Raw genomic sequence first — 27988 nt, forward strand, 5'->3', positions numbered from 1 at the left:
AAATTCCAGAATATTTGGATGTTTGATGTGTCTTTTGGGGGAGCACTACTCAAGTCATGCACTTTATGCACTGAGATTCTATTTTTGATGTGAAATATACATATTTTAAGCAAAGAAGTGTTTTAAAAATATGTTTTACCTTGCACTTGTTTTCCTCGAGCTCATTATAGAACTTCGTTAAGGATTCTTTCAATTGATTGACTAGTTACATTAAATGGCTAAATGATTTCATATATAAATTTTGCTTATTAATATAAAGGTAGTTACACGCACATGAGATTATCTATCTATATCTATCTATCTACTACCTATCTATATGTTTGTCATCTACCTATCCCTGTTTGATTCGTTAATGTTTGACAGGTTTATAATATAAGGATACATCCTGACTGGGTGTGATAATACCCAAACATATATTTATTAATGTTTCACAGATAGTCAATGGGAGACAAAAATATCCTACCTCCTGACAAATGTGAATTTCATGCACTTGTGACTCATCATCATGTGATGACAGCATTTTAGGCTTGCCATACGGTTTTGCCCTATTCACTGGCTTTCTAGAATATTTCCTTGTATTCTAGGAGGCAATGGAGCCCTTCTAAAGAAAGATGCATTTAATTTATGATTTAAAAAATAATACAAGCATTAATTAGTAATTTTTACCTTTTAAATATTGTCTCTAATACCTTATTCTGTTACCTAGTTATCTTCCTTTTGGATATCAAGCATTTTCACAGGTGCTTTAAGTAAAAGAAGGTATTTACTTTATAAAATACAACTTTAAACTATTCTTAACTTATTGGGTAAATTTTTGATCTAAATTGAATTGTAATTGTGGTTGTGTTTTGATTTAAAAACAGAAATCTGTTTTTACGTTTACATGAATGAGTATAGTTTTCTATTAAATGTTTATTTGACATTCTTATATTTTTCTGTTTTCCCTAAGTCAATACTGTGTTCAATAAACATTCAGTTCTTTTTAGTAACAAAATGGACCAGAATGACTAGAGAGAAAAGCTTCTTCCTCGAGGAATCAAACATTGCATTTTCACCTTTTAACGTAAATGTCTGAAATTTTGGTCTTTATCTTTTACTTTTCTTCATAACTTTTTTCTATGATCAAAACCTTTTATGTTTCTCATTTCTTAAACAAAAAATGATGGATACATCAAAAATCAAAGATAGGGTCACATTCCTTTCCTATGTGGAAGCCAGTGAATTTTGAATAGGCTTAAGTCTTTATTATACTAAATATGGAACTAGACTACTAACCCCTTTCAAGCAATATAAGAACTATAATTGGGCTTCCCTGGTGACTCAGATGGTAAAGAATCTGCTTGCAATGCGGGAGACCTGGGTTTGGTCCCTGGGTTGGGAAGATCCCCTGGAGAAGGGAACAACTACCCACTCCAGTATGCTGGCCAAGAGAATTACAAGGACAGAGGAGCCTGGCAGACTACAGTCCATGGGGTCGCAAAGAGTCAGACATGACTGAGCGACTTTCCCTTTCACTGAAACTCGGCTGCTAATCCCTTTCAAGCAATATAAGGACTATAATTAGGCAATATAATTTATGTAAAATCTTACTAGACATGTAAGCCATAATGGATTTTTAAAAGATGTACCATTAAATGTGTATAAAATGATAGCTATTTCAAAAAGTAAAATCGTTTTTCAGATAGAATTCATTTATATTTAAAAGAGCATTTAAACTAATTTTGAAAGTTTTATTCACCAAAAGAGCTGATTTTGCTATTAACCGTTGACTTTTTGGCCTTTTGTTGGCTGTTTATTTTTTCCACTTAAAAGCAGATGTCTTTTCTTGGAAATTGTATATTTTGGTGATAATTTTTATGTGGGCAAAAGAGAAGGATATGCCCATATGTTACAAATTGTTTAGTTGGTGGATTAGACATTTTTGTCTATTTCCCATAAATTTCTTAGAGCAGAAACTATGTAAGAAAATAAATTTATTAAACATGAAATCGATGCATGAGAGCCATTTGTTTGAATGAAGTCTCTATAAATGTATTTCTCTTCTACTCAGGACAGATGAATATTTGTCCTTAAATTGAATTTGGTAGAAATGAATTACTTCCATATTGAATTATACTCACTTGTCAATGTCCTAGAGTATTCACATAGTAATACTCTATCAGATATAGCTACATGATTCTCTGTAGAGATAGAGAAAAGGCTTTGAAAGCCTTTCAAAAATGTAATTTGCAGAAATTTTCCCCCATCATGTGAGCATTACATCTTCTAACAATTGTCCTCAGGTTGATCACATAGTGGTCTCTATAAATGAATTATAATATGTTGCTAAATGGGTCCTAATGGGAAACTTAGCCGTTCTTACTAAGCTTTGTCCATCAAATGCTATAAGGCTTCACATACAAATTTCCTGATTTATTGAGGAAATATAAATTGATAACACTCTTTTTGTATATATCACCTGGAAAAATTGTTAAAAATGCAAATTCCTGGACCCTATTGCCTGCAGTAGGATTTGACAGTCCCTTCTTTCAGCAGTCACTCTAGACTATTCTGATACAGAAGAGCCCTTTTTCACTGAGACAAATATTACTTTAGGTTAGTTCAGTCCAAATGAGTGTGCACTGAAATAGAAAACAAATTTATTGTTACCAAAGGGAGAGAATTGGGGGAAACAAACAAATTAGGAGTTTGGGATTAAGAGATACACACTACTGTATATAAAATATATAAACAACAAGGACCTACTATATAGCACAGGGAACTATATTAAATATCTTGTAATAACTTTTAATGGAAAATAATCTGAGTGAAGAATATATATTTTGTGTGTGTGTGTGTCTGTGTGTGTGTATAACTGATTAACTTTACTGTACACCTGAATCTAATAGAAGAAGGAAGAAAAACAAAACCCAAAGATGTATTCAAGTCAAAGAAGGCTTTGTTTCACCTTCATTGATGCATGGGAAAGTGTGTAAAATCTGCATGTCTACTATTCTTTGCTAGACATTTTACACATTTTTGCATTTAATCTATACACTGTTCTGAATAAGAAAAGTGAGTGTTTGGAAGCTCCCTCCCCCACCCACCACTCCGAGGGTCTCATAGTTATTAGTAAGTTGAAGAGCAATAATTGAATCCTAATCTGCTCTATTTCATGATACAATAATGAGGCAAACCAATCACAGTCATATTCGAAGGAATCTCTTAGATGAAAATCTGGACATATGTACAAGGTGAAATGGAATTATATTCCGTTTGTAAAAACTAACTGTGGATTAAATTACATAGTGCCTTTATAGGGCTTATTACATCTTTAAATAATCCTCATTTGATGTTATCTATTATTATCATTTTTATACTTTGCCTTCCTTCAGTTCTATATCCTACAAGTGTCAAAGTACCTATAAGATGCAGATGATCTCATTTTACTGAAGAAAAAGCTATGCTCAAAGCGGATAAGTGATGTACTCAATTTTCTTAACGTGATTGCATGACAAACATAAGTCTGAAATTCATGTGTTTGGAATCCCCATAAGAGACTGTAATGCTGGACAGTCTGACTTAGACTCTCAGCTGCATCTAACCACATTTAAACATCAGAAGAAAAAGGGGACGATTTTTAATCTTTATGATCTTATCCAGTTCCAAAGGTACAAAATACTCAACTAAAAAGTGATAAGTATACTAGAAGAATACAATAATGTTAATTCAGAAAAGCATTTTATAAAATTCCTATTTTACTATTTGATTATTCGTGCTTGTGAAAAACAAAATTTTTCTTCACAGTTGAAGCAAATATGTAGAATTATAAGTCAAAATTTATTTTATATGAAATGTCCTTTAATTGTTATTTTTTAATATGAGAAATGATATATTTGATTAATTCATTTCCTTAAAGTTGAAAACTAAGATGTGTTATCAATTCATGTTTTCAGTGCTTCCAGGATTTCAGGTGTCACTGTAAGTTCATTTTTCGGTACATGAATGAAGGTTGTATGTTATCTTAAAGTTATATTTTTGATTTGAATGCTACCCACTTGTGAGAACCACTGTATTTCAAAAGACTCTCAGCTTGTGGCTAAAATGTTAATTAATATACTTAATGTTTACTATTTTTATTTTTGTAGGGTTCCACTGGATTTCCTGGGTTTCCAGGTGCCAATGGAGAGAAAGGTGCCCGGGTATGATATACAAGTATACTGTTCTGGACTAATATAAATGTTCTTGCATAGGAACCTATCTCTCAGACCCAGACTCACAATTCATTGTGATATACTGTGTACTGAAGCTGTTTGAACTGTTGTTGACAGGGCGTAGCTGGCAAACCAGGTCCTCGGGGTCAGCGTGGTCCAACGGTAAGGGCCTTGATTTAAAATGGTGATTTTCATTTTGGATTTAACTTTCCAAAATAATTTGCTTCAAAAAAGAAAGCTGATCCTGTGCCATTTGGATCTAATTGGAGCTAGATCAATTTCATCTTTGCTCTTACATGCAGGGACCTCGAGGTTCAAGAGGAGCAAGAGGTCCCACTGGGAAACCAGGTCCAAAGGTACCGTCAGAACTTGTTCCATTTGGGCTTGTCTGTAGGTTCCTCTTCCAGAGGACGGCTGTTACCAGAAGGAGTCAAAACTAATTTTTTTCTGTTTTTGTGTTGTTTTTCCCAGGGCACTTCAGGTGGTGATGGCCCTCCTGGCCCTCCTGGTGAAAGAGTAAGTATAATAGTTACATCATATAAATGTTGATATTTCACAAGTGTTTAAATTTCTGGGAAAAGTTACATGTGCTTGCAAATACATGTATGCAGTCATCCACAAAACTTCAGAGTTTAAAAGTTCCTATTCTCTAACATGTGTATGCGTGCTATGTCGTGTCGGTCATGTCTGACTCTTTGAGACCCTATGGGCTGTAGCCCACCAGGCTCCTCTGTCCATGGGGTTCTCCAGGCAAGAATACTGGAGTGGTTTGCCATGTCTTTCTCCAGGAGATTTTCTTGACCCAGGGATCGAATTCATGTCTCATGAATTCATGTCTCCTGCGTTGGCAGCTAGTTCCTTACTACTAGCACCATGTGGGAAGCCCATTCTTTAATTTACTTTCCTAAAAAAATCTTCATCGATTATGTGCTACTAATTTTGTTATAGAAGTGAGAGAAATTATATGTGTAACTGGCCTATGATATCAACTCTTAAACTCAAACCAAAATCTTGTTTTTCTTTTAAAAATGTATATGACACCTATGCCTTCTCCTCCCCTCCTCTTGCTTTCCACACTGATACTTTGTTCCTGGAGCTTGCAGTAGCATTATGCTGGTAACATGCAAGCTTCCAGTAGCCATTAAGTCACAATCGATACACATTCAAATCAAGATAAAACATCTATTCCAGTAAATAGGAAAACTAGTAAATTGATTTTTCAATTGGTATATAATAAAGCTAAATATACATGAGTAAGCACGCCCTTTGTTTGTTTGGCAAACTATAGCATTTTTGTAGCCAGATTTTAAAAGCTATCCTCTTGAAAGAATTTTAAATATTCCACATTACTATCAAAGAAATTAGGCTGATGACCTAATATTCTGTAATTTTAAGTATACATTTTATATTATAAAATATAAAATTTATATTATACATTTATATTATAAAATTATACATTTTATATTATTGAAATTTATAATAGGTGTTTCACAAAAAGTAAAGCAGAAATACCTCCTGATGTATAACTTAAAACTGAGAATAGGTCATTTTAAAAAAATAAACAATATTTGTGACAGAAATGTCAGTGTATAAGACCCAAGAATAAACGTTAAATTACAGTTGTTTCAGGGCTTTGGGTCAAGTTTAATTAAATTTCTATTAAATATTTCTCACTGTTGATGAGCTATTTCCAAATTAAGTTCATCCTGTACATTTTGACTTCATAAATGATATATACATTTTAAATATTTTGTAGCAGTCATCTTAATAGGAATATACAGTTAAATTAATTAAAATGGCTGAATCATTAACTGGAATAGAACCAGTAGAACCATTTAACAAATTGTAGCATAACTAAGAGTTTTGTCTTTAAAGCACAAACTATTATATTTACATACTTTATTATACATTCCAAAATTTCAATATCAGCTGTAAATTTTCATGATTTATTTTGGAACACAGCAGTGTAACCCAAGAACATGATCACTTGTGATTGTGAAGACAGTTTGAGAATGAGAAAGTATATTTTGAGGATCAAAGTACAGTTGGTGTTAGTTGCTCTGTTGTGTCTGACTCTTTGTGACCCCACGGACTGTAGCCTGCCATGCTCCTGTGTTTGTGGGATTCTCCAGGCAAGAATACTGGAGTGGGTTGCCATTCCCTTCTCCAGGGTATTTTCCTGACCAAGGAATTGAACCTGGGTCTCCCACATTGCAGGCAGATTCTTACTGTCTGAGCTGCCAGGGAAGCTCAAAGTAAAGGTTGATTATAAAAAACAAAAAATTTTTTTAAGTATGCTCAAAACTATTTCCAAGAAACATTTATACATATTTTAAATATACAAAATGTATTTCTTGTGTTCTGTGTAGTTGCTCAGATATTTTCTCTATAATATACCATTTTCTCAAATAATTTTAAGTATCATGAACTATTTGTTATGTCTTAGGCACACAGCTGAAGAACAATAAAAGTAATACCACAGAAACATTCTCTTCTGTATATATGACTTGGGAAGTTCAGGGAGAGAGTTTTGTAGTACCTTTGAATTAAAAATGAAAAATACCTATATTTATCCATTTTAATGACCTTCTTTAACAATATATTTATGTATATATATGTATATATATAGCAGTATATGTACAAATAATACATATTCTACATGTTTATATATATATATATGTATATACACCCATTAGGATATTCTACAAGTTAAATATGATCCCTCATACTCATGATTTGCAGAGCATGAATGCCTACCATTAAGGACTTAGTTAATATAGCTTTTACTTGGGTCTAAAATGATAAATTTTAGAAAAAATAAGACAATAAAAACAAAAAATGAGCACACTGAAATAAATTGAATTTTGCATAAACAATGGATAATTTGTGGCGTAAGTCTTTCTTTTTCAATATTTGGGACATAGTAAAGTTGTTTTCATTTTATCTACAAAAGAAGCTTGTACATGAATAAAATGAGATAGCAATATCCTTAAAAACAAATACATTTTAAATATAAAGATTAGTTAAAGGTATCCTCTATGGTCTTTTTGAGATAGTCACTTATTTATTTTTTTTCTTTTAATTTTGTATGACTGTAGAGTCAAAATATGTATAGAGTCAATTTTAAAAATAATTTGGGGGAGTCTATTGAAGTATCTTCCATTCACAGATGTTTTTAGCTAATATTGAAAGTAGATTATGTACAGGGTTTCCTGATACATCCATGTTCTATTTACTTTTAATATGAATTCTAAATATTTGCAGTGTTCTTAAGCTAAGACCACTGATGGGATGTGCAGTTTTGAGTACTGAATTATTGGGAAATCATCCATTTTGCCTATAGATTAGTGCAGATTATCTCATTGTATTTCCCATAGTTCTGCCATTATGGTAAACAAGCTGTAGTCTGTATTGTTCTTTATCTGTAGAAATAAACTTCAGAGTGTAAAGATGTTCCTTTGAAGATTTATTCTTAAATTTCCCTACTGCTTTTTCTTTTCAGGGTCCTCAAGGACCTCAAGGTCCAGTTGGATTCCCTGGACCAAAAGGCCCTCCAGTAAGTGCCATAGTTTTTCTTTCTCTTTCTTCACTTGATAGTGTTTTCAAATTTTGCAAGTCATAGCTTACATATGAAATATATTTGAATACAAATATTGATACAAATTCCTATAAAAACAAAACGTGTGTGTACATGCCAAGTCACTTCAGTTGTGTCCAACTCTGTGCCACCCTATGGACTGCAGCCTGCCAGGCTCCTCTGTCCATGGAATTCTTCAGGCAAGAATATTGGAGTGGGTTACCATGCCCTCCTTCAGGAGATCTTCCCAACTCAAGGGTTGATCCTGTATTTCCTGCCCTCCTGCATTGCAAAAGGATCCTTTACCACTCAGCCACCAGGGAAGCCCATAAGACAAAATGGTGATTAATGCCACAGTATGTATTTTCAGCTTATGAAGTTTATCAAACATTTCGGCATATAATTTAGATATATCTGATTAAACATCCCTTCAAAGTATATCAAAACTAGAACAACATGAATATTATTCTCTCAACTACTCTTCTACTGCAATGAGTATTATTGATGGCATTAAAAATCATTACTGAATCTTAAATATTTGGTCTATTAATTTCTTTTAATTTTTATTATCCAATGCACCCTTCTTCAAAATCATCCTCCAACCTTCTGATATTACTTATATCACATTAAGATCTATTATTTGTATTTACTATTTTTGCCTTTATAATGCATTTTTTAAGAAAATGTAATGATAACCCTTCTTGAATCATTCCCTTGTTATAAAATTTATTTAGAACCACAGTCTTTAGACTATCCTTGTCAGATATTTTCACAAAGTTAATTGAAATCTTTTCTTTTCACACAAATATTTTTGGGAATATAGGCCATGCCTAGTACTCAGTTGCTTTTTTCTCTCCTTTTTCGGCAACCTATTCAATTTATTTATAAGAGCTAGTATCAACTTACTGCCTTAGTCCATTCTGGCTGCTATAACAAAGAAAACATGATTGTCTAGTGTATAAACAACAGAATCTATTTCTTAGAGTTCTGAAGGCTGAATGGTGAGGTGGGGACCCTTTTTCAGGTAGCAGACTTTTCATTTTCTGTTCTCTGGAGCCACTTTTATAAGTCAATCATTCCATTCTTGAGGGTTCCATGAAGATAACATAAGCACCACCCAAAGGTACCACCTGCTAATAACATCACGTTTGAGCATTATGCTTTCAACATATGAATTTCAAAGGAACACAACCTTTCAAACCATAGCACCCACCTGTCAAAGGAAATTGTTCTCACAGGGTGGCCCATGGACAAGAAGGTCAGCAGGACTTTGTTAGAAATGCAGTGTCCTGTTTCCACCTTACTCCTCTAATTGGAACTCAAGGATAGGGGCCCAGTCTGTGTCTTAATGAGCTCTCTGGGTAGTTCTGATACATGCTAATGTGTGTGAACCACTGTTCTAGTCCAGAGTAGACAATGCTATCCAAACTTTAATGTACACATAGATCATGTTGGTATTTTGTTAAAAATGTAGGTTTTGATTCAGTATGTCTGGAATAGGTCTTGAGACTTAATATTACTGGCAAATGTCCAGATGATGCCAATGCCAGTGGTCAATGGGCCTTACTTTCAATAGTGAATTCAAAAATAGTTTGAGATTAAGACCAATATAGTTTGAATATGAATATGACCTACTCTGTAGGAAACTAAGTACAGTTAAAATTTTCAGTCAATGATTTGAGAACAAAATTTTTTCAATGCAGTAATACAAATAGCTAATTCCTTGTAAATAATTACTGACAGTTTTCCTCATATCCTGGATATTTTCATTTAGAGACATATTGATAAGATTTTTGGCTGCATGTTTTAAACTGATTTGGAACTGAATCTTTTTTACAAACTACTACAACATGCATCCATGTTTTTGGATGCTAACATTTCAAAAATTGTACATCCTAATTTTCTAATTTCCAGTAATTATGTATCTAATATAAATAATTATAGTTTACCAAATATAGTTCAATAACAATCTTGCATAAAAGAACAATACTAATTTAAGATGTTTAAAACCTAAATAAATGTTACAAATGAGTACATTCTACTTTTAAACATGTTGAAAATCATTTATGAATAAATAAAATGTTCTCCAGTATTTTTATTGAGTTTGAATAACTCCCTCTTTCCTTGATTACTTTCAAATGTGACTTTAGCTCACATATTTGAAAATGGGTTATCTACTGTAAAATACTGATTTAAGTGTTAAATATTATTTTTATCTGTAAGAATCTTGATATTACTGCAAACATATCAAAAAAGGCTATTATATTATAATGTTATAAAAGGATTAACACAAATACCTATTATTAAACAAAGGATAATTAGATACTACCTGCATGTAATGTTGTTTACTATTTCAGTTTTGTCCCAAATGCAATATTAAGTGATGCAAAGCTGCATATATAGAGAAATGAAAATACTGTTGCAAAATTGTGCACATAAGATTCCTTCATAAGTATTTTGAAGTCATGCTCATAGATTATTGTTTAGCAACATAAAATCCAGTGATATGTATAACTTCCACATTATCATGCCATTTATATTTGAACAAACTATTAAGAAGTTTCCCTCATGTAGTATAATTTTATTGTCATAGAATGCCATTTTTCCTCAGATTTTTTCAGTCCATTCTCTCATATATCTTTCAAGTTTTGAGTCATTGATCATGCATGCATTTTGTCTCTTAAGTATTAGAAGTGTAGTAAATGCCTATACTTGAGAAGCACACAGTCTGGTTGAGAGACATGACACTGTTAAGGAACATTGCTTTCACTGTTAAACAAAATGATTTTTATCCTCTATTTCTCTGACAAATGAAACATTCGAGTGTGAAATAAAGTACCTATCATTTGTTCTGGTATGCAGTTTTATAACATATAGGAAAGAACTGTCTTCATTTCTTTGATATTTAGAAGGAAGAATTCAGATAGAAGGATTGAATTAAGCTCCTCTTCCTTTAAATTAACTGATTCATTTTCATTGTAATTAGGAAATGTATATATATTATATATGTATGTATGTATAAACAAATGAAATATATATATATATGTATATGTATACTCACACAGATACATATGGGGTACTTGGAATATTCATGTTTAGAGTCTATTTATCTCAAGCCAATGTCAGCATATAGTTACCTCATGTAAAAAAAGATTAACTCTGGTGATTAATAAGATTTATAACATGACTACTATAAGATACCTTCTATTTATAGAGAAATCAAGACAGTACCAATGTGAAGTGAAAAAATCTTAACATTTATTTCTAAGTATCTTTACACAGATTACTTTGCTATATACACACAACCCCCACTTAGATGAATTTGTTTTCACTGCCATTCTCCAATGACATCAAATGTCCATCTATTTTGATCAATAATATTATTATTTTAAATTAATTCCATGAAATTATTTGGTCATTGTATTTATTTTATTGGATAGTAGTATGGAGTCAATAAAATTTTTAGGATTTATCACTTAACATTAAGAATGCATACTTAAATCAAGAAAATGATGATATGAATTTTTTATATAGTCTATTAAACACTGCTCCCATAAAATATCCAGGAAAGCCATTAAAAATCATGTTACATTCATCTCAGATGATGTTATTTAGATCTAAGGTCACTATTTTAAAGAGTTGGACTATCTTGCAATAAAAGTATTATCTATATTTTTTCACACGAGCAAATATAATGAGATATTTAACTTTTATATATACAAACGTTAAACAAATATAAATAGCTTATGTGTTTTTGCATGCTCGGTCATGTCCAAGCTTTGTGACCCTATGGACTGTAGCCTGCCAGGCTCCTGTGTCCACGGGATTCTCCAGGAGAGAATACTGGAGTGACTCTTCTGGACCTAGGGATTGAACTCCTGTCCTCTGTGTCTCCTGCCTTGCAGGTGGATTCTTTACCACTGAGTGACCAGGGAAGCCCTATAAATAGCTTATACTGATTGCAAAACTCATCATTTGAGATGCATTTTAGCATGGTGGAACAGAGTGTCTGATTCATGTTTATTATCCTTTAGCAGTCACCCTGTAATTTTACTTAAAAGTTTTACTACTAACCCCAATTGATGGCATATTTATTCCCATATGTATCAAAATAGTGATGGAGCATAGGATTTGTTTTTATTTACTATTTTGAAATACTGAACCTAAACAAGATCCAGTAACAATCAATTACTTATTTATGTGTTTCACCTCCAAACTGAGAACTGTATCTCATGTTATGATTACCTAGTGCCTAACACATAAGTATGTAATATATGTTTTTGAAGGAAAGAATGGGTCTGTGATGCCCAAGAATATTTGGGAGACATTCCAGTTTTGGTCCTTGGGGCAGATGGCAATAGAATCACTGAGATGGTCTTGGAAAATCCAAGCAAATCACTGAGAAAGCAATGATCTTGTGAAATATCATACAGGCTTTAATGAGAGCTGGTAATTGTACCAATGTGTCAATAAAGAGGAGATCAGGGAGAGAGCTGGTACTAGTCGCCATCAGGAAGCCTTTCCCCAAGATGTTACAACCAACTTAGAAAAAGTCTTATTCCAGTGGAAGAAAGCTGTCTGTGAAAATAATATTATTTGGAAATACTTTTTCTCAAACTTCATATACAAAGAATTGATACTTGAAAATGGATTTATGTAAATAGTGTATTTTTAATACATGAGTAGACTTATTCAAATAATTAAACTGTGAGAGGTATACCTGTTATCGTTAAACATGTTGTCATTGAAGTGATCATTTCCTTCATTTACCCAGACCTTCTCACCTAAGAACATCTCTGCCTATACCTATTATACATATTTTGAAATTTGAACTTGATGCTTAATGGTTTCTGTGTAGGATGAGTCATCCACAATGCAGTCTAAAGAAGCCATCTATTTCTACTAAGTATCTAAACAACCCTCTTAGGGTTGTTGTTTACCTTAAATACTTAGTTGATGAGCCTCATTTATTTTTTCAGCCATGACAAAGACAGCATCATTTACCTAAAGTGATAGCACAGTGGATGTGCTCTCCAGTGTTTAAGAAACGTTATGCTTCCAAGAGGGTATTTAAGAAAAGCTACTGGGAAAAACTGGTCCTGGTGACTTCTAAAATTGAGTGGCGCTCTTGTTTTGTTTACCCGAAGCAACTGAGAAGTAAAATGCTGTTTGTAAGAGTTTTTATTTCTTTCACATTCTTGTCAGTTAGAAGCTCAGACAACCACTAGAGGACACCATCTATCTCTATTATCCAAGTCTTGATGCACAGGAAATTGAATTAAAAATATTCACCAAATAACAACAAAAATAAGGGAAAATATTCATTTGTCAAGTACTGAAGAACTGTTATTTTTGCAAAAATAAAATACAAATATGTGAATATGCTCTTTAAAAATATAGTTGCTAATGAAATAATTTAAATGTAAAATACTCAGATTACAGTTTTATAATATTGTGTTGGTCTGAGTTATAGCTATTTGGTGGTTTATTCACTCAGTCGTGTCCAACTCTTTGAAACCCCATGGACTCTAGCCTGCCAGGCTCCTCTCTCCATAGGATTTCTCAGGCAAGAATACTGGAATGGGTAGTCATTTCCTTCTCTAGCAGATCTTCCTGACCCAGGGATCAAACTTAGTCTCCTGCACTGCAGGCAGACTTTACTGTCTGAGCCACCAGAGAAGTTCATAGAATTCTATTAAAGAGATAAATACACATACTATCTGTTTCTGCTCAGTCCCTTCAATAGTGTCTGACATTTCATGACCCTATGGACTCTAGTCTGCCAGGCTCCTCTGTCCATGGGATTCTCCATGGAGAATACTGCAGTGGGTTTCCATGCCCTCCTCCATGGTATCTTCCTTCTCAGCTTAGGGACTGAACCCACTTATCCTGCATCTTCTGCATCACAGGTGTATTCCTTATCACTGAGCCTCTAGGGAAGCCCCTATACACATACTACCATATATAAAATCAATAGAACATCAAAATAGTATATCTAATGAAGATATAAGAAAATTGTCTAACATTATATTTAGATTCTAAAATGAATCAAGAAATACGTGTGACATTTGATGTTGAATATTTGTGATTTCAGGGACCACCTGGGAAAGATGGCCTGCCAGGACACCCTGGGCAACGTGGAGAGACTGTAAGTGATCCCAGTATTATGATTAACATTTTCTATCTCTAGCATCTCATCATTTCACAGAAAAATACTTTATTATTAACAAGTCAATTATCAGATTAAGGACAATACCAAAATTAATTCCATTTAATCTTTTTAAAATATATTTGACATACAGAGACCCATTTTGTAGCTAAATACCTAAATGAATATGATTACTTGTGGACATGCATATTACTTGATTTTCCTTATTTTCAATAAGAGCGTTTGGGGTATTTACTGATGGAAAAGACTTTATCATTTGGATCCCTCCACAGGTTGTCATCCTTGACCCTTTCACTGAAATCTTTGTTTACAGATATATTTATAAGTCTTTCACCCTTCCAGTCTCTAAAGGAGACACATTACAATAAACCATTCAGATAATAGGTTCTTGTATCCAAGATTAAAGGATGAAATATTTACTGAAGTTGGAACCATAAATCTGTAATTCACCTAGAACTATGTCAAATAAACCCTCTCCTATCAAGTAACAAAATGGAAAAAAAATGTAGCTTAAATTATGAGGAATATAACATTAAACAAATTGTCTGAACAACTTATGTAAGAGTGATTGGGACAGAGGGGAAACTGGCAGCTCAACTATGGTTTAAGAATCCTAATGGTTTTCTTTATTTATTCTGCCACTGTTACAAAACCTTGTATCTGACTCTTGCAGTGGGATGGTAATCTAATCAGATATTGTTACGGATTACTATCTTTCCTTGATATCAATTCTTGGCTCTTAACAGTGATTAATTTTATCCAGATTTCTTAAAGAAACCACAAAACAGACTGCTGTTGACTATGTGGCTCAAAATTATCTTAGGGTATTCTGCCACCATCAATACATATTAGGAGTTCAATTGAAGTACAGAATAACAGATCTGAAACACAATGCTTTTCTGCATAGGAAAAACAATCTGGAAGCAGCAGCCAATTCTTGTTTTGCTCACCAAGTGACAATTCTTCCTGTAACGACTTCTTGGTTTTAGTCAGATTTAGTAAAGTTCAAAGTCTTGGATTACACACCAAAATAAGAATAATTTAGTGAGACCAAAGAGTACAATTGTGTGGGGGTCCTCTTGGGAATGACATTTGCATGGTGAGCAAGAAATAAACTCTGTAAAGGATAATCCACACTTAAATTCGCAGATTCATTCTCATTCAAATATTGCAGTCAGTCATTTCTAAGTCATGGTGTAGCTTCTTGGGAATAACTTTAGAATATTTCAAAAATGTCTTTTGAGGAAGTGGTACCTAGAGGATTATTATTACAAAATCCCTTTTGTCTTCAATTTAATCAAGAGCTTCTGCTTCTATCGAGAGCAACAATATTATTGTTGTTGTTCAGTCGTTTAGTCGTGTCCGACTCTTTGCGACCCCATGGACTGCAGCACACCAGGCTTCCCTTCCCTTCACCATCTCCCAGAGCTTGCTCACTCATGTCCACTGAGTTGGTGATGCTAATGTCTAAAGGTAAACAAAGTGGAAAAGTAACATGTTAACTAATGATTCTAGGATAGGTATTCTCATCTCATAGTTTCTTATAAATGAAGCCTAGAATTATTTCTGGAAAATTATATTTCTGTTTTCAAATTCACTTAAAGAACACTGAGTCACTTTTGTACTCAAGAACCTTTCTTGCTCACCTTGTTCTGTATTGACTGTGATTCATAAGATTGTCTTGTACAAGAGTCAGAATCTAGGGCAGCTATATTTTGATATATATGTGTTTCCTTATTTTAAAGAAGTTATTTTGTTATATTTGAGATTTTTCCTCATTTAGAAATCCTTAAACTGAAAGTTCATTCTGACATCTTACGATTTAAAGCTCTTTAGGAGTAATTAGAGTCCAAAATCACTGCAGATGGTGACTGCAGCTATGAAATTAAAAGACGCTTACTCCTTGGAAGGAAAGTTATGACCAACCTAGACAGAATATTAAAAAGCAGAGATATTACTTTGCCAACAAAAGTCCATCTCATCAAGGCTGTGGTTTTTCCAGTAGTCATGTATGGATGTGAGAGTTGGGCTAGAAAGAAAGCTGAGAGCTGAAGAATTGATGCTTCTGAACTGTGGTGTCGGAGAAGACTCTTGAGAATCCCTTGGACTGCAAGGAGGTCCAACCAGTCCCTCCTAAGGGACATCAGTCCTGAGTGTTCATTGGAAGGACTGATGTTGAAGCTGAAACTCCAGTACTTTGGCAACCTGATGCGAAGAGCTGACTCATTTGAAAAGACCCTGATGTTGGGAAAGACTGAAGGCAGGAAGAGAAGGGGACAATAGACGATAAGATGGTTGGATGGCATCACTGACTCAATGGACATGAGTTTGGGTAAACTCCACGAGTTGGTGATGGACAGGGAGGCCTGGTGTGCTGCAGTCCATGGGATCACAAAGAGTTGGACACGACTGAGAGACTCAACTGAGAGACCGTTTTATTACTCTGAAACAACCCACACTTTTCTTAGAAATGCAGTGCCAAATCATGTGTTGATCATAGAGGTAATCAGAATAGGAGTTATATTTTTAATAGCCATGTATCAAATTCATTTCTGTTCTTAAGAAATTTGAAAAACTTCATTTAACTTGTACTAAAATAAAAGGCTAGTCTTATTATATGACAATATTAAATAATCACACTTCATTTTGATCTATAAAAGCTTTTTTTGTACATATTTTATATGGTAAATAAATTTACTAGATACTTGCAAAACTGAATATTTTGAATGAGCTGGCATATGGTCAGGCTGTTTTCCAGCTCCTTACAAATCTGTCTGTCACTCAGATGAGCTAACACACTCTTAGGGTGGATGAGTACAAGTCTGGGTAACACATTTTTTCACAGAATTTCCTCAGTGAAAGCATGAGAGGGCATTGAAAATGTCAAGTAGGCACTTACTGAGAGAGTTTTAAGACTCAGCAGAGACTAAAGGTCGAGAAATAGTTTGTTGCAGAGGAGTTGATCAGATACAGATATTAATAGCGATTGTTTTCATGGAAATTATTGAGACCATCTAAGGAGTAGGTATGATGTGGGACTAAATGATGTAAACAAATGGTAAGACTAACTGCTAAGAGCTGTTAGCTCTCAGTGGAAAAGTAAAACATAAAATAATATGTATATAATATAACTATATATGTGCTTACATATGTGGGTACTAATTTCTAAACCATTAAGTTCCTGAAAAGTTAAAATTAAGCAAATAAAGCTATTATTTTGTTTATAAAATGCTAAATAAATTATATAATGCATTTCCCTTGAATTGATTCATTTTGCTATTGTGATTTATAGCTAAAGTGGAAACCTGAGGGTTTTAAGAATTAATGTGTTTTAAAAATAGGATAAATTTGTTTTTTTCTTTCCTTGGAGCATCAATCAAATAATTACAAATAGAATTTTTTTTTCTTTTTACTGCTTTTAAGTTTCATTTTTATAAATAATGTAATAATAATCATCAGGAAGGTCATGATATAAGTGTAGAGCCAGTTTCTGTCCTTTGCTTTCTAACGTTCTTATTTCCAATCTCATGTTATAGTGAATAAGACTTTTGCAAATATTATTTCCTTTAATTCAGTTCTTTGGCACATTTTTCTCTCAGCATTTTGAATCTTTCTCCAACTGTTAAGTGTAAATTAACTCACATAAGTAGGAAATTTGCTATTCATAATACAGTCATGCAGAAAATAACCCAGGAGTCTAGAGAAATAGAGGTACCAGAATATATGCCAAAGGCCTTATTTAGTAAGTACATTAGCTCACTTGTACTGGATTTTATTCTGATGACTATAATATATGTAAGGTACATTTGTTAAGTATATTGTTTTGGGTTTTAAGAAAGAAAGCTGATAAAATATTGAAATGGTGACAAATCATGTAAAGTATTCTTTTTATAAATTTATTTTTATATCTTATTTTATGAGATTGTTGGAACAGAAGAAAGAGAAATGCAATGATATCACAGACTGTAGATTTATCTCTGCGTGAGGAACCAGTGGACTGTTACAAAGAGTGTCTAAGTCATTGCTTATTTCATCCATATATGTTTCTAGATTGAAATTTCTGTGTTGTCTGACACAGGGAAAGAGGGCTAAGAACACAGTTTTGCTCCAGCTTCATCCCATTTTCTTATTTTCTTTTTTAAGCTTATTGAAGATAATCATACAACTACAGTGTAAAATAGTGAAGACAATAAATTTTAAATGTAAAGAGAACTGTAATGTAATAATTTATAGGCATTTAGAAACGAGTGCTTGTGTGCGCACTTAGTCGTTCTGTTGTGTCCAACTTTATGCAACCTCATCGACTGTAGGATATTTGCAACAGGCGCCTCTGTCCATGGGATTTATGAGGCAAGAAATTTTTAGCCAAAAGATGGCTGGCTTTTAGAGTGAATTATTCAACTCTCTCAGAGAATTATAATTTATGTTTTGTGTCCTGGATAGCTTTTATAGTTCTTTTGTTTTTCTCTCCTTAGGGATTTCAAGGCAAGACCGGCCCTCCTGGGCCAGGGGGTGTTGTTGGACCACAGGTATATTCCACTACTTATTTCCTAACAAGATTTATCTTCCTTTTATATTTTAACTTTTGCTAAGTTGTATGAAATTTATTTTATTTTGAGAATTTTAATATTAATATTTTTTAAATTTTGGATGGTATTTAAATATATGCAATTTGCCTACATCAAATGAACTTCAGAAAACCATTAGTTAAAGCAAATTTTTAGTTGCCTGAATGAATAAAAGGGAAGAATAAAATAAATAATGAAAATAAGTCAGAAACTTCACAGTCAAGGTAACACAAAGGCCTGATCATGACACCATTTGCTAAAAATACCAAGATACTTTTTAAATAGATTGACCATTCTCTTTTTTCAGAGATTTCAGATTCTGAAATGACTTCAGTTTTCTGAGTATAAATTAAATTTAGGTGTATAATATATTAGAAATATGTCTTCTAATATAATTCTTCTAAAATGTTAAAATTTGTATTATATTACATCTTTCTTAAAATTTCTTTTTTCTTAACAATGATTTCCATCAGTGATAAAATATTAGCGTGTAATCTTTGAGGGTATATTGATAGAAGTAATGGCAAAGACAAATAGCTTTTTCAAGAGAGGTGGCAGAAAGAATCTCAAAATTTAAGGTAGTACTCTGAGTTATAGTATTAAATACTTGTAGACAATAATTTGTGGGAATAGAAAACAAAGTTTTTATTCTGGCATAACATATTGAATGGACAAGACACATTTAGTTTACTCAGTTGGAATTTTACCCCTGCTACTAACAAATTATAGCAAAAGAGCCAGAGCAGTAAAGTGTCTTAATTACTTAATTGCTTTAAATAGTCTTTTCTCAGCCTATAATTAGTTCTTAATACTTTGTTAACTCGAACACACACACACACAAACACAGAAACAAAATTGTATCTTCTTTCTAGGAATATGTGTGATAGAAGCAAAAATGAAGAATTCTTGGATTGGCTGTTCCTTTTAATTTCAGAGGTCAATCTTGAACCAAAGGAATTTCTGTTTGCTACTTTATCAAGGAAAAAACAGTGTGCATGATACTCTTTTTGCATACTTCTCTGTGTGTATATGTTGAGCCTTTCTTTTAATTGCCTATCAATTTTAAAAAACCTCTAAAATACTTTTGTTTTTCTTTATTCCAAACAACTTCAAAACAATTTTCTGTGAAAAATTTAACTAAAAGAATGATTCCTATTATGTCACTTTATGAACAGAAGTAGAATTAGTGCCACAACTAGAATACAAACAGCTTAGGGTTTAACTGAAATTTTCAGATCTTCATATTTTTGAAAGTTTATCTCTGCCTAATGCAGACATCTCATTTATGAAAACCATGTTCTTTTTTGTCATCTTAGTTTAAGGCATAAAAATAGCAGATGTGTTATGATTATGCATCTTCATTGAATTATTTTTCTTCATTGGTCCTTTAAATAAGAGAATTCGGTAGCCTATTTCAGATGTAATCATATTTTCATGTTAGGACATAGGAAGTGATTTAATAAGAGCAATGTTGATTGCAATACTTGATATCCACTCCTTTTTTTTTGTACATTCATGTAAATCCCTGCTCATTTTTGTCTTGGTGATAGCCATTGCATTGAAATTCTGATTGATGTTTAAGGAAAACTTCCTTTGAGGAGAAATGCTTGCTCATTAATGATAAGTTGGGGGCTTTCAGCAATACATAATTAAAAGAATTTAAATCTAGATATGTACACCCAAATTTGGGGTAGATGTGTTTTTTTTTTCCTAATCCAAGACCAAAAGGTAAGAATCTGTTGCATTTTTAGAAAAATAAGAGAGAATGATAGCCTATAAGCAATTTAAGTAACACACTGGACTGTTTAACAACATTAGCATCTGGAAAATTTCCCTTTATATGTCCTCAACTTTATTCTAAGCGGAGATAGAGAGCAACTGGTGACCATTCTCTATTTACACTTGAAAGCTCATTAAAGTCTAGCACCACAAAATGGCACGACTCAGGGGACACATAAATGACCTGACATTTTTCACTTTGACACTTACAGCAGTTTAAGGCAGTGGGGTATTTGTTATAGTCTTTGCCCTGGAGGAATTGCCAACTGAAATCCATGGTTTTCAGGATTCCCCCTGACACATTCTCTAGACTATCAAATCAATGTAGATTTACAATTGGAAGGTCTCCAGTCATGGAAATTCCAAGGAGAACTACTTTCGTTGTTTCAGTTCCAGGGAATTTGAGCTTATTATCAAGCAGTGATTCACTGACTAGCTACCCCGTGTGATACTAATAATGACTCTTTTACTTTTAAATCTATTTGACATCTTATATAAAAGAGGGAAGGAGATGAAATAATGATAAAATGGTTTTTAACAATATTTAGACTGGCTTCACTCTGAAACAAGCTGGTATTAAACAAACAAAACAACTCTTTAAATTTATCTATATATTCCCTTTACACACTCAGATTTTAATCCAGATTATACATAATCTTTCAGACTTCTATCAAGTATTTTACTTTCAATGCTTTATATGCAGTTCTCTAGGACACCATGAAAATAATTGAAAATGATAAACCTTTGTGAAAGGGAGTGAAATTTGTTATCTTTGCCAAAAAATAAAAGAGCAATCTAATGAAGTTTGTTTATCTACTTTAGGGACCAACTGGTGAGACTGGTCCAATAGGTGAACGTGGACATCCTGGCCCTCCTGGCCCTCCTGGGGAGCAAGGTCTTCCTGGTGCTGCAGGAAAAGAAGGTGCAAAGGTATATTCACCATGCTGTTGGAATTTTCTTGGCTGAAATCACCCATTTACTTTTTACTATAGCTTCTCATTACTTGTCTATAGATACTCTAAATGTTGGTGTAGTATTTAAATGAATGTCAGAAAGATATCTTTATCAGTTTATTGTACTTCAAGTCATGACTGAACAAAAATATGAGAACAGTTAGCTTCATTGACCATAAAACCACCCATTCATGTACACTTAGCTGTAGATAGTGGTTAGTTCATTTTAATGTATGTGACATTCCACACACTACTCTCATCATTAAATGGTATTCACACTTTACTCACACTAGGTTAGAGGTAATTACAGTTTTGTTTTTGGAAGCATGTATGTTTACTTCCTATGATGGATGTATATTCTATTCCTTAGGGTGACCCAGGTCCTCAAGGTGTCTCAGGGAAAGATGGACCAGCAGGACTACGTGGTTTCCCAGGTGAAAGAGGGCTTCCTGGAGCTCAGGTATAATTAACATATTAATGAAACATGTAAATAAGATTGCTTTTAGAAGCATTTTTTTGATCTCAACTAAATAAAGATTCATGAGTAATTAAAGGGAAATACGTGAGCATATGCACTGGTTGTGATAATACATATAGCAATAGATCAATATATTTGTGTCTGGAATCACTTCCTAACATTCTCATTTTATCAGTTATACATCACCCCTTATTTATATTCAATTCATATCTGTTCATTTTCTTTGCTTTTCACTTTTCCCAGGGTGCACCTGGACTGAAAGGAGGAGAAGGTCCCCAGGGCCCACCAGGTCCAGTTGTAAGTATGATTATAAAATAGCCATGCAATCCATAGTTGCAAATTACAGCATTTCTTTCATTAGTCTCATGCTGTGATCCCACAGTGTGTGGAAGAGAAAATAAACATATGTCAATCAAATCAGTCAGTGCCTGGTCTCTACTAATTGCATGCTTTCATGAGTGCAGAAACAGAAGTGCTTAGATGATTGAAAATATTTATTTTACCACTGCTGTCAGGAGCTGAAAGGAGCTATCTTGCCTCTTTAAATACCTGAGAAAATAAATCATAGTTTGTCTGATTCTGAGTACTTGATGAGACTTGAATTTTATCAATGTTTATTTTTTTAAAAAACCATAAATATGAAAGGCATGTATTCTCTTTATTTGTTACCTAGATTGTTTTATTTAGTCATTGTAACTTTATGAAATAATTGGCAAATGAGTAAATACTAGATTTTTATTTTCTTGGAATATATATCAATCCCCCAGAAAGCACTAAATACAGCCTTTATTTTTTTCCATAAGTTTACCTTCATTCTTATATGTGAAGTTACCAACAATAGCCAAGCTATCAATCTTAGTGGTTTCTTCTCATTCTCCATTTTATCTCACCAATCTAAAAAGCTGAAAGTTGCCTAAACTTTCCTCTTAACTTCCTTATATAACACACGGAAGTCATATTAGCTCCACCTCCAAAATATTTATTTAATTCATCCCCCTTTCTTCGTTTCCACTACCATCGCCTTTGTTCAGACTCTTTCCTTTCTTGCCTTGCTTAACAGTGTTTTAACCTACCTCCTGACTCCATTTTTACCCTCTTCAGTTGGTTTTGCCCACTGATTCTAGAATTACAGCTTAACATCAGTTGCTTAGTCATGTTCGACTCTTTGCGACCCCATGTACCACACATAACCCACCAGGTTCCTCTGTCCATGGAATACTCTAGGCAAGAGCCTACCAGGCTCCTTTGTCCATGGAATTCTCCAGGCAAGAATACTGAAGTGGGTAGCCATTCCCTTCTCCAGGGGATCTTCCCAAAGCAAGGATTGAACCCGGACTTCCTGCATTGAAGGCAGATTCTTTACTGTCTGAGCCACGAGGGAATACACATCCTTAACAGTGCCATTTTTCTGCTTATGTGTATCTCATGGTCCCACACTGTCTTTGGAAACCAAACTCCTTATTATGACCAAGAAGTTTCTTCAAAATTTTATCACTGTCACTATGGTCTATTTTATTTTCCTGAAAGCCTACATTCTAATTCTACCCAATTTAATGCATTGAACTTCTTGTTTATCATACTAACACAATTCTTATACTTTGCTGAGGATACACTCTTCTTCTTCCAAGAAACCCCATTTTTCCTTTCTCTATTTGAAAAGAAATTCCTACTCATCTATAGAGATCAAGTTTAAACATTAAATCTCCATAAGGCCATCTTTGGACAGTTTGCCTCCATTTCATATATTAGTGAAATTTCTTTTCTCTTTGTTATCTTTGTTATGATTTATATTTTAGAAATTGCTTTAGAATGTGTTTGGTTGTCTCTTTCGTTAAGACTGTAAGTTTCTTGTATTATTTTGGTTCCATTCACAGCAGTGTTGTCAATATAATCATTCCATATCTACCTATCTAAATTTATCATACATCCTGATATTGGAGTTAAGTGTATACAACATAAATAACACTAAAAAAATAACAATATACTCTTTGGCAGATTGATTAACATTGATTAACATAATTATATTTAATCTGAGAGCATACAAATGTCATATTACAATGATTATGGTGGTATGGATATTTGATAAAGATTTTTTTTAAAGAAAAATAATATTTGATATTCAAAAAAAAATAGAACATTTTAAGATATGCTGATTAGTTAGTAGTGGTAGCACTAGTAGGAAAAATATTTGAATAAGACAGAAGTGCTTAAATTTGAGCATAGATGTTTACATGCATGCTCAGTTGTGTCTGACTCTTTGTGACCCTGTGAACTGTGGCCCACCAAGCTCCTCTGTACGTGAGGTTATCCCAGCAAAAGTACTGGAATGGGTTGCCATTTTCTCCTCCAGAGTATCTTCCAGACCCAGTGACCAAACCCACATTTCGGTGATTCCTGCATTGGCAGGTGGATTCTTTATCACTAAGCCAACTGGAAGCCAATTTGAGCATAAGTAGAATCTTCAAAATTTTCAGTGCAATGCAATCTATTTACCCAGAACTTTAGATTCTAAAGTGAATTTTATTTCATAATATGGATTCATTTTTTTAAGATCAGTGGTGATGCATCTGTGAAACCTGAATCATGAGCACAGCATTTAAGTTGTTTAAAGTTATTTTTAGGACCCAAGCAAACAATGTTATCTCAGTTCTTTGGACAGTTGAAATTAATATATTTATAAGGTACATAATATGGCCAGGAGATAGAGATATAATTTAACAGGATATAAATCAATGATTATCTGATTACATTTGAAAGAACTTAGTAAATATGACTTTTAAAAGATCTGATATTCATTCATTTAGCATCAAGAACTGTTTATTTGGCAATTTCTACTTACTTCCCAGTGTACAATTAAACTGCAGAGAATATACACATTTAAGAGCCTTAAAACTAAATAGCACTGTAAGTCAGCCAGTGATTAAATACCTAATGATATACAAACAACAAACATTAATTATCCAAGGGCAGGGGAAGAGAAATCAGTAGAAGTGTCAGGCAGGAAGTGGTCCTTGAATTTGACTTCACAGAATATAGAAGATTACAAAACTATATAAGATCAAGAGTAAACACATTTAATAAAGTTTTAGGGGAAAAGTTGTCATTAGTATATAATATATATAACAAAGAAGAGAGAGACTTGTTGAGCATAAAATTTCAGTGATCAATGTCATGATAAAAGAGTGAACCAATATAAGACAGTGGCCAGTGCAGATGCAACAAACACTAGGAAGGCAGGATGGTAGGATTTATTCCTAAGGTTGGATATGGGTAGTGAGGAAGATGCAAACAGAATGATGACTTCAAGCTTGTGTCCTTGTGGGAGTGACCGTTTAGTGATGCCGTGGTCAATTTCACATGGTCAGGAACAACAACAAACACTAAACTCTCACATAAAAGCTCAAAACCTCTTAGTAGCAACAAAAGATTTTAAAACGCTTTTATACGTTGCTGATAGAAATGCTCTACAAATTCTGACTGTGAGTTTATTTATTTGAAATTAAAATCTATTCTTGACAATAACATATCCAAGTCTATAGGCATCAATAAATTAAAATTCTTCCTTAAATTTGGAAAAGGAACCACTAAAAGGAAAGACATCATCCACATTGATTATGCTTTATGCTATTGTAATTGCTATAAAATATTGTAAAGAGATTCATGATGAGGTTCCTACTCCATGAAATAAAAGTGAAGTGAAGGGACTTTCCTGGTGGCTCATATGGTAAAGAATCTGCTTGCCAATGCAGGAGATGTGGGTTCAGTCCCTCGGTTGGGAAGATCCCCTGGAGAAGGAAATGGCCACCTACTTGGGTATTCAACTTCTGCTGCTACTGCTAAGGCACTTCAGTCGTGTCCAACTCTGTGCGACCCCATCCCTGGGATTCTCCAGGCAAGAGCACTGGAGTGGGTTGCCATTTCCTTCTCCAATGCATAAAAGTGAAAAGTGAAAGTGAAGTCGCTCAGTTATGTCCAACTCTTGGCAACCCCATGGACTGCAGCCTACCAGGCTCCTCCATCCATGGGATTTTCCAGGCAAGAGTACTGGAGTGGGGTGCCATTGCCTTCTCCATTGAACTCCTACTCCATAACAAATGCTAAACAAGCCTTAGTTTACTCCATTTAAATAAAACTACATGCATGTGAAGTTTGATTTTGCATTGTTTTATTTCAAATTACCAAGATTTAGACCAAAAGTTATTGATTTTCTAGATGAAAATTATAATTTATTCAGAAAATTTGTTCATGGTAATTCGTTTTTTTTTTTTTTTAGAAGATTTATGGTATCATCTTGTTTAGTTCAGTCAATCACTCAGTCATGTCTGACTCTTTGCCATCCCGTGGACTGCAGCAACAGGCTTCCCTGTCCATCACCAACTCCCAGAGCTTACTCAAACTCATGTCCATCGAGTCGGTGATACTGACATCTCATCCTCTGTCATCCCCTTCTCCTCCTGCCTTCAATCTTTCCCAGCATCAGGGTCTTTCCCATGAGTTAGTTCTTCTCAACAGGTGGCCATAGTATTGGAGTTTCAGCTTCAGCATCAGTCCTTCCAATGAATATTCAGGACTGATTTCCTTTAGGATGGACTGGTTGGATCTCCTTGCTTTCCAAGGGACTCTCAAGAGTCTTCTCCAACACCGCAGTTCCAAAGCATCAATTCTTCGGCGCTCAGCTTTCTTTATAGTCCAACTCTCACATCCATACGTGACTACTGGAAAAACCAGAGCTTTGACTAGATGGACCTTTGTTGGCAAAGTAATGTCTCTGCTTTTTAATATGCTGTCTAGGTTGGTCATAGCTTTTCTTCCAAGGAGCAAGTGTTTTTAATTTCATGGCTGCAGTCACCATCTACAGTGATTTTGGAGCCCCCCAAAATAAAGTCTATCACTGCTTCCATTTTTTCCCCATCTACTTGCCATGAACTGATGGGACTAAATGCTATGATCTTAATTTTCTGAATGTTGAGTTTTAAGCCAACTTTTTCACTTTCCTCTTTCACCTTCATTAAGAGTCTCTTTAGTTCTTTGCTTTCTGCCATAAGGGTGGTGTCATCTGCATATCTCAGGTTATTGATATTTCTCTCAGCAACCTTGATTTCAGCTTATGCTTCATCCAGCCCGGTATTCCACATGATGTATTCTGCATATAAGTTAAACAAGCAGGGTGACAATATACAGCCTTTACACACTCCTTTCCCAATTTGGAACCAGTCTGTTGTTCCATCTACAGTTCTAACTGTTGCTTCTTGACCTGCATACAGATTTCTCAGGAGGTAAGTCAGCTGGTCTGGTATTCCCATCTCTTTAAGAATTTTCCATAGTTTATTGTGATCCACACAGTTAAAGGCTTTGGGGTAGTTAATGAAGCAGAGTAGATGTTTTTCTGGAAGTCTGTTGCTTTTTTGATGATCCAACAGATGTTGCAGTTGATAGTAAAAACAAAGAGTAAGGAGTGCTGACTTCTTTGCCAAAAAAAATAATACACTCTATTTTGCAATGTTAATAAAAAGTGACATTGAAATATCAGAGCTTTTCAATATACTCTGACCCACACAAAGCAAAATATATTTAATAGTCACCCATCTATATTTGTGTGTATCTATTCATTTATAAATATATTTTACATCTATTCTTTTATTCATAATCTATTCAGTTCGAAACATAGGCCATACTACTTGTATCACATCGTTATGAAAGCCTATAGAAGTGGATTCACAGAACTCTCATAGGTCTAGCTATGATACCCTTGGCTTGTATTTAGAGAAACTCCAATGTGTAGAGTTGTATCAACCAAAAGCACCTATTCAAGGATATGGAACACTTTTATGCAGGGCTCTTATTATGAGTATCCTCTGAAGAAATCTTTTTTTTCTTTTAATTGTTACAAAAATTAAATTTCTTTTTTTAGCTATGGCTTACAGAAATACTAGATTCAAATTTGAAACACAGTAGAGAAGATAACTTGTTTTATGACTGTTTTGTAACTTTTTGCACTGAATTCTATGCAAGAAGTACATATAACGTACCTTAATATTATATATTTTATTTTATTATAATTACGTTTCAAAATACTAGACAAGACCTATTACATTGACTTCATAAACCATCCATGGATCATAACCTGCATTTAGGAAAAGCATAGTCTCTAAACTAGGTCCCTAGTATGAATTTTTAGATTACTAATACTGATAGTTCTATTTTTTGCCAATAAAAAAGTTACTTGCTTATTTATTTTTCTTACCTACATTTCTAACATTTCTTATTTTAT

At 33.7% G+C, this 27988-nt stretch overlaps 1 protein-coding gene across 6 annotated transcripts in view; it reads left to right on the forward strand.

Moving 5' to 3' along the window:
• Window positions 1–27988, forward strand: part of COL11A1 (collagen type XI alpha 1 chain) — a 210379-nt gene that overhangs the window by 116436 nt on the left and 65955 nt on the right. For all 6 annotated transcript variants that reach the window (XM_043875927.1, XM_043875926.1, XM_043875928.1 and 3 more), the window contains 10 exons: window positions 4128–4181; window positions 4311–4355; window positions 4496–4549; window positions 4665–4709; window positions 7696–7749; window positions 13865–13918; window positions 18415–18468; window positions 21109–21216; window positions 21610–21699; window positions 21961–22014. In XM_043875927.1, the coding sequence (XP_043731862.1) occupies window positions 4128–4181; window positions 4311–4355; window positions 4496–4549; window positions 4665–4709; window positions 7696–7749; window positions 13865–13918; window positions 18415–18468; window positions 21109–21216; window positions 21610–21699; window positions 21961–22014 (612 nt within the window). The remainder of the gene's footprint in view (window positions 1–4127; window positions 4182–4310; window positions 4356–4495; window positions 4550–4664; window positions 4710–7695; window positions 7750–13864; window positions 13919–18414; window positions 18469–21108; window positions 21217–21609; window positions 21700–21960; window positions 22015–27988) is intronic.

This window comes from Cervus elaphus, chromosome 20 (genome assembly GCF_910594005.1).
Source record: "Cervus elaphus chromosome 20, mCerEla1.1, whole genome shotgun sequence".
NCBI lineage: Eukaryota > Metazoa > Chordata > Mammalia > Artiodactyla > Cervidae > Cervus > Cervus elaphus.